This window comes from Centruroides sculpturatus, unplaced genomic scaffold (genome assembly GCF_000671375.1).
Source record: "Centruroides sculpturatus isolate CEXI.00-Female unplaced genomic scaffold, Cexi_2.0 scaffold69, whole genome shotgun sequence".
Taxonomy (NCBI): Eukaryota; Metazoa; Arthropoda; class Arachnida; order Scorpiones; family Buthidae; genus Centruroides; species Centruroides sculpturatus.
In genome coordinates, this window is record NW_019384304.1 from 1200036 (window position 1) to 1208616 (window position 8581).

The 8581-nt window shown below is 33.1% G+C and overlaps 1 protein-coding gene across 5 annotated transcripts in view; it reads right to left on the reverse strand.

Moving 5' to 3' along the window:
- Positions 1 to 79: 79 nt before the first annotated feature.
- Positions 80 to 8581, reverse strand: part of LOC111618359 (leucine-rich repeat-containing protein 24-like) — a 42753-nt gene continuing 34251 nt past the window's right edge. For all 5 annotated transcript variants that reach the window (XM_023359899.1, XM_023359879.1, XM_023359891.1 and 2 more), the window contains exon 2: positions 80 to 2722. In XM_023359899.1, coding sequence (XP_023215667.1) covers positions 539 to 2587 — 2049 coding nt within the window. In that variant the 5' untranslated portion in view covers positions 2588 to 2722 and the 3' untranslated portion in view covers positions 80 to 538. The remainder of the gene's footprint in view (positions 2723 to 8581) is intronic.

An 8581-nucleotide genomic window follows, 5' to 3' on the forward strand; every position in this document is an offset into this window, starting at 1 on the left:
GTATATATATTTACATAAACATATATATATATACTTTAAACTGTATTTTTTTTTCTTTTGTATTTGGGGATTCGTATGCATGTCTGTCTGTCTGTATATATGTATGTATATTTATAAAAATTGTTCAGAACACGACTTTAAACCACACTTTTCCTAACTTATATATATACATACGGATGTGATGGTGTTTATGTATGTATATATATATGTACTATATTGAAGGCCGCATTCATATTTTCTGTAGGGGAGAGGATACTTTTTTTTTTTTAAACTGGTTGCTTTTCTTAGATACAGTTAAAATATTTGTCCATTTTTATGTTTAATTATTATTATTTTTCATTCTCTGTGCATTAGCACACCTAAAATAGATTGTTTTTTCTTTATCGTCGGAAAAAAATCTTTGTTCTTTTATATTGTCAATTAGTTGACTCTTATTTTTGTACATAGTGATAACTGAGCAACAACTAGACATTCATTTTTTTCTTTTTTATATCCGATTATAATTGTTATCTCTCTCGTTTTTTTTATTATAAAAAGTTCACACTTCTGTCCCATCAATCCCACCTTCGTATGTAGGCTTTGATTGGACATCACTTCTGTAGTAAGCAGTTGGATGATCGTAGGAAGAATCCCACACTTTAGGACCCGCACCACTCGTTTTCCACTGCACATCACCCATGTCTTCGACAGGATGTTCAGTAGATTTTCTGGTGTGATCTATCAAGTCGGGACTCTTATCTGCAACTGGAGAATGTTCGACTGGACCACGTAGACTTTTCTCTAATTCCCTAACCCTGAGAGTTTCAAAGTTTGGTTTGTTTCCTTCGTAGTCTACTGCTTCTAACTCGGAACTTCCATCACCCCTTTCCCTCTCCATAACTTTTTTCGAATCACCCTTTCTTCTTAACGTATCTGTTAGCTCCGTGTGTAGTCTTGAATGTATATCTTCTGGAGGAAGGGGCATGGGAACGGGAATGGGGCCACGCGTACTTAGTCGCTTATCACCTGGATGTAGCTGTTTCTGTTCTTCTTCCCATTCCATTTCTGGAGGGATATGATATTTGACAACCCAGACGTGAGGTGAAAGACCTCCTTCCACTTGCAAAGGATCGTAGTGATCCATTTCGCTTGTTGGAACTCCTTCGTACGCTCCCATTCGTGGTGGTTTCTCTACGGGATTAACTCGTAATAATTTCAAATCGACGTCTTCGGCTGTCTCTTTCGTCGAATGAGGAATCACAGAGTTAGCTAGTTTATGGTTGGCATCTGTGCGTTTCCTATGGGCAGCACCACGTCTTCTCCTCCGACACACCCACAGCACCACCCCGAATATAATTAATACTATAAGTGCACCTATAACAATGCCAATTATCAATCCAATAACTGGATTGCTTCGATCTTCCACTTGCTCCTTCTCTTCTTCTTTAACTTCTTGGGTTTTTTCTCTTTCTACCGTGCCTACATCCGTTAGTATACGCGACACTTGCAAAGTGAAATTTCTCCTCATCCTTCCTGCCATATTTTCCGCTGTGCATATATACGATCCTGCATTTGGTTCTTGCACGGAAGTGATGGATAATTGAGACAATTTGTCGTTTTCCACCACTTCCCTCACAATAAATGTCTGCTGAGAGGAAATTCCTTCCGACAAATTAGCGATTACCCTCTCTCTCCACAACCACTGCACTTCAGGAACTGGATCACCTGTTACTCTACAGTTCAACGTAACATTTGAACCTTCTACAACGTTAATGACTGTGGACGTGTTTAATATGGTCGGCTCACAGGCGTAATCCAGGATATCCACCTCGTTCCATTCCTTTCCCTTTAATCTCACTGGCTTGATGCATCCGGGTGGCACGTAAGGTACGTTATACTTATCCAACCACTGGCGAAAGGACCGAAGATGACAGTCACATCTCCAAGGATTTTCGTCCACAGTAATACCCTGAAGCATTTTCAACGGCAACATGGCTTTACCGGGAACAGTTTGCAAGTTGTTGCCGTCCAACTTCAACACTTTTAACTGTTCCAGGCCTTCGAAGGCTCTTAGATCTATTGTATCGATCTTGCAATGGCTCAGTTCGAGCCCCGTTAATGCTTTCAGTTCGACAAAAGCTAGAGATGCCACCGCGGTGATGGGATTTGCACTAAGAATCAGATTTCTAAGAAGTGGAAGATGACGTAACGCCGTCGACGGCACTTGCGTTAGACGATTATTACTTAGATCTAACTCTATCAAGTTTGATGTTCTGTTAAAGGCATATTCGTCCACCTGTTCTATAGAACATTTAGATAAGTATATACGTTGAAGATTCACCAAACCTACCAACACAAAGGCGTTTGCAGGAAGGTGACGAAAATTGTTACGTGACAAATTGACCACTTGTATACCTGTATCTAAACCGGACGGGATTTTTTCAAATCCTTGTCCTAGACACTCCGCTGTCTGTTTGCCATTCCTCCAGATGCAGTTACACTTGGGGTGACAGACGAAGGCGGTGCACTGATGTAGCAAAACAGAAAAGACCGCATAGACCACTGGCTGCCAGTGGAGACGCGGGGAGCGAGGCAGCTGGCTAGACATAGTTCCACCCTGACACACACACACACGCTACATAGTATTCTGTGTAGGTGCCGTCACATGCTGATAGTCCGTCACCGGTCTGCTAATCGGATCGATGCTTGGGACGTGAGAACCGGTGCGTGCTCCATTCTCTTCCTGTAGAGAGAAAAGACACAGGGTATATATTATAATGAAGTCATGACAGAGGAAATAACCTAAATTGAGAAAAATCAATCAAGATTTTAAACAAAGCAATCGATAAACATTAATATTTTATATAACACATCAAACGATGTTTGATGTGGGCAAGTGCAAAACCGTGCAACCGATCGAGATATACAAGACTATCGAAAATTTTTCTTTTCACACATCTACATTATCATTTTTTACTTTCCCACATCCAGCATCGCTAGAAAAATCAATTCGTGTCTTAAGTTTCTTCCACCGTCTTCAGTTACAGCAAACATTTCAATGAAAGAAACTCGCAAAATTATTTAAATTTTAATAATTAAAAAAAATATTTTAAAATAAATTATAAAGAATTTAGATAAAAAGAAATAAAATTTTCATCGAATTTAACCATGGTTATTCAGGTTAGGATTTCGAGATTTTAGACTTCAATCTATGTGGCTTTTCTTTCGATCTCTTGATCTTATACTTTACCTCTTTTATATTATTTTTATTGTAGGTAGTTTGAAAAAATTTACAAAGAAAAAGGAAGCAAAGGAAAGGAAAAAGAAAACACTTCACGAATTCTTGTTGATCGAATAGTCTCGCGAGAGATCAGGAGTGCAAAAATGTCAAAGAGGAAAAACAGGAGAAAGTTAGGAAATCTAAAACAGGTGTTTGAAAGTATTAATTCTGCAACCAAAAAAAAAAGAGAGAATTTTTCCTCTTAAAAAATCAATTTTTCATATAATTAAATTTATTAAATGCTTTATTTGATAATCAACTTTTTAACACGCAGTTTTTTTGGGAAGGGAGTTGTAGTGATAAATTTTATTTTCTTATTTTTCATCTTATACACTAGAGATTAGTTAATTCAGCAAACATAGATACTACTGCTACAGTATTGTTATTCGAGTAGCACATTTCGCATGTCATTAAATAAATGTTCGATGGCTAACAATGCCGTGTTCGTGCTGATGGACACACTAACGAAATTTTGAATGGAGTACAATTATATATGTCAATGTTTATCTGTGGTTGAAACAGTTTGATGATTTTAATCGAATATTGCCATTGTACGATTCGATTTTGGTGGAATTTTTGCACCAAAAAAAAGGGGGGGAACATTAAATTGGAGTTGTGATGATGTCGAAAGAACGATAAGTGTAGGATCTAAAGAGCAGGAATCTAGATAAAGTAGAGTGTAAATTACATAGATCAAAAGTGGGATCTACTACAGCAAAAGTTTCAAAAAGAAAAAATAACCGAAGCCCAAAAGGATGGAAAGGAAAATCAAATTTAAAAATAAAATATATATATAAATGAATAAAAACAGAAAGAATAAATACGGATATTCGAGAGTCAAAAATAGTCAAAGTATATAAAGAAAAATCTCTGTTGAAAAATCTAAAGAATTGAACTGAAAATAAATCAGAAGCGTCAAGAAAAGAAAGGAAACAAGAAAAATAAAATTAAGAAATCCATAAATAATAATTTAAAATAATTCAACTTTTAGTGAAATAGAAGATAAAAATTACGGTTTTATTTTTAAAAAGAATTCACAAAGAATTTTTCATATTGAAATTCCCTAAGATGCCATCATAGTTGTTTCTTCTGGGTCGAAACGAAGTGATCCCTTGAGAAGTACAGTATCAAGTATCTTGTTTTCTACATGGCCAAGTGAGTTTCTATGTTGGGCGAAAACGATCCTTTGTACAACTCCTTGACTCCTTTATCGATAAATTCTCTATATAATGATTGAAAGCCAAAATGATAATGGTGTCTTTTCGCAAAAATCCATTTTTTTCTATAAGAACGTTTTGTTTTTAAAAACGATTTTCGGTATTATAATATGTCTCCAGTGTGGAACAACGCGCAAAACACTCCTTTAAAGTTTTATTTTACGAATAAACTCTTGAAATATTTACCATAAATAGATAAAATAATAAAAGTTTTGTATGTTTTCACTTCGGTTACATTCTTTTAAGTTCAATTATTTTAAAACAAGCTATTTTTTTTTAAAAATAGAAATTACCGAAGATGCATAAAAATGGCGGCGTAGTACCATAACTTACCGCCATCTAGCGGTACAAAATTACATTAAGAACTTTTGGCATTTGATTATTACCTTTATATCATCCAGATACAGCTATAAGCTACCGAAACTGTGAGAATTGGTGTGGGAAGATGAGCGAATAATGATTAGAGAAAAATTAGGACAAAGAAAACTCAAGTAACCAACACCCTTGTCAACAATGCATTAAAGCTTTCTTCCCTTATTCTCTAGAGGAAAAGTACCTAAAGAAAAACAATTCCATATAAACAAAGCGGCACATTCGCTACTTCTGCATTAACAAAAGAGATTTTTCTTGGTATAAAAGCCTCTTCTTTCATATATATTTAGTTTCAAGTATTCATATACCTTCACAAAGTTTACCCCCAAAATCTCTATTATTTTGATATAAAGCTGTATCTAACATTTGATAATTATAACATTAACAGTTATAGATTAATAATAATTCCATTATCCTCTTGTCTAACCCGAAACGATCTAATTAAGCTTTAAATATCATTATATTGCATTTATATGATTCGACGAAGATAAAGAGTACTCGGCTAATAACATAAAATAGTGATACTGACACTAACAATATATACTATAGTAATTAAATGCAGCTGCTGGTACAATCCTAGAAGCAATTGATCCGTAGATATTTGTTGCAACAGCATTATGAATTGATCTAATGGGTATTATAAGAGATGAAGAATTCGGATTCAAACACGATTATCCTCCATCTTGAAATTGTAAACGTTCTAATTATATGCCTTGTATAATAATGTATAAATACTATAGTTAATTTTAAGCTTAAAGATACATTTATTCATAATAAAATTTTTGAATAATGATAATAAATTATCGAATTCTTTCTGGCATTCAAGTTTTAATACGAAAATTCTTAAATTGAATAAAATAAAATACCTTTTTATTCAACTATTAATACCATTTTATTTTTTAATAATAATATATTTAAATATTTGAGAGAAAGTTTAATAAATTATTAAATTTATAAATTTATTTACGTTATTAGGCAATACAAAGGTTCTTTCGTATAAAAAAATCAACATGAGGTGGCGCTTTCGATTTCTATTTTGGCGGCTACCGTAATGCATAATAAAACATGGGATTATATCCAAACTTTTAGATTTGGTTTTAATTAAATATTATAAAATTATTTAAAGAAAATATATTTTATAAAACGTTTTCCTGAAATAAAACTCTTATTTAAAAGTGAAATTCTTCTCTAAAACACGATTTTTTTCGCTTAAAAAGCTGAAGAGAAAGTCTTGTAAACTTTTCGTTTAAAAGGACGAAAAATCAAAGTATAAACCATTACGAAGTTTACACGAAAAGGCAAGTTCTTTTATACGAAAGATTAACGATTTATAGCAACACCCCGTTATGAAATATTTCTTCCGCTATCATTTAAAGTTAAAACTATAGTTACGATGGATGGGGAAAAAAAATGTGAAGAAGAACGATACAAAAGGATAAAAAAATAAATATAAAAAGCGGAGGGAGAATCTTTCTTTCTCTTGCATGACATGTCGCATCGTATGGATTATAGCATCCAATGTTAGACTTCCACATGATAAGTGGATTTCACGCATGGACGATTAAAGGATTTCTATCGGGTTATAAGAATCAGCCTTTGCATCTGTCAGTTCAAATAGGTCACGCAGAATGGCCTTCTTTTCGTAAATTTAACTACTGTTCTAATGATATAATTTTATAGTTTCCACAGCTAATGCCATTCAAATGACTTTTTCGCTCTTGTAAAACCAATAAAGTCCTCGTTAATGAAGTAAAAACGAGTTACTTAACTAGTATCTACTTAACCGGATCGAGATATGATTTACTAAATTGCCATTAGTTTTATTAGATCCGTCGTTATATAATACAACATACTATCAATTCTTATATATATAAGAATGTTGTATTATATAAATGAGGAAGGAAGATTCTTAATCTCGGCTTTTACGTATAACAGAGGGAAAGTATGGCAATATTTTTACATTTTTAGATTCGGGGGACCTTCAAACGTCCAGAAATGCAAAAAGGTTGGGGTTTTTCTGTATGGAAAACGATTTTGTTCACTCACTTTAAAGATTAATATCTCCTGTGCCCTTTGTCGAAAATTTCTGAAATTTTGTAGGGAGGTTTGTGTATTAGAGAGAAACGTTTCTGGAAATTTTTAGGAAAATAGGACCATTAATTCGGGAGATACGGCCCTACATTCTTAATATCTCCCGAACCAATTTGGAGACTTATATGTAATGGTAGTAATTATTAGGGATGAAAACAAATAAAGAATGTAAGGAAAGTCCAACAATGATGCTTCCAGTTTCTTTATGCAAGTTGCGTAGGAATTACCGACGTTGTTAAGGGGTAAAGTTAGCTGTTTAAAGTCTTACATAATGATTTTTAATTAATTTATAAGATTAAAGTTACTCCAGTTATATACGAAATTAGTGATAAGTTATCTTCTAATTAATTATGGACACGGAATGGAAAACTTGGTAAAACTTTAAAACTGTTACAGAATTTTACAAATAAAGGAAATTTTAACATTCGGGGTGTTTAACTCCCCTAACACAAGACCAGAAGCTTTGTACACGGAGCCAAAGTAATTTGCATGCTATTTCTACCAGACGATGCTCCCATCTGTTGCCGAAAAAGGGGAGAATAATCTAAATTTTTATTAGATTCAATAATATCGAAAGATCCGACACAATCCCCAAACAGATCATTACTAATACTTTAGCATTCGACTAAGTTTAATGCCTTTCACTAAAGTTTAATTAGTAAGGTTATTGGAACAATTCCTGCGTAAATCCATTACAAACAAACGAAATCTTTTAAAATTCTTTTTTTTTTTAAATTCTCTTTAAAAGAGAAGGATAATCGACAGATCGATAAGCGAGGTAATTAGCTGACTATTGGTAGTAGAGATCGGATTATGAGTACAATAACTTGGCAGTAAAGAAATATATCCTTCAATAGCTGCATTTACTAATTACTAAAGGTCCTTCTCTCCCCCTCTCTCTCTCTCTCTCACTTAAACTATACTAGTGCAGTTTTACGAGTGATGGCTACAAATGGGGTGATCTCTCTTTCTCTCTCTCTCTCTCTCCCAACCTTTACAAAGATGGGCTACAATGGAGTCAGCAATTTCTGTCGCAAAATATAAAGTACATCCTCAAGCAACAATTTCGTTTGCTCTACCACCATAAGTACTTTCTGGTGGTGAAAAGAGATTAGCTTTTAAAACTTTCACGAAGCCCAAAGTTAAACATTTCTACCGTGTTATTCACTAAGTGTTTTTTGGGAAATTATATTGAGGTAAATTGTAAAAATATAGCAGAGTTTTGTACCATTATAGCGCTAAATATAGCGATTCTTCGTAAAAGGTCGTAAAAAAAAAAATCTTTATTTTTAACAAGAATTTTAAACGAATTTACTTAATTATTCTCTATTTTAATTTTTTTTTATATTAAAAATTTAATTTTCGAAGCGTAAATATGTATCAATGATACGTTCTAGTACAAGGAAACGTCCTAAAAAAACATCATCTCTCGATAGAAAATACTAAAATAAAATTCAAAAAAATTATATTAAGTTATATAAAACTTTACCATAACATTAAATAAATTATTTTAAAAAATATTTTAAATTTGAAAATTCACTTAAAACTTATTTTTTAAAATAAAATTAATGTAAAAAATTGAATTTCTTTAGTTGAAAATCGTGTTTAAATTCCGGATTTAAACAAATATATATATATATAT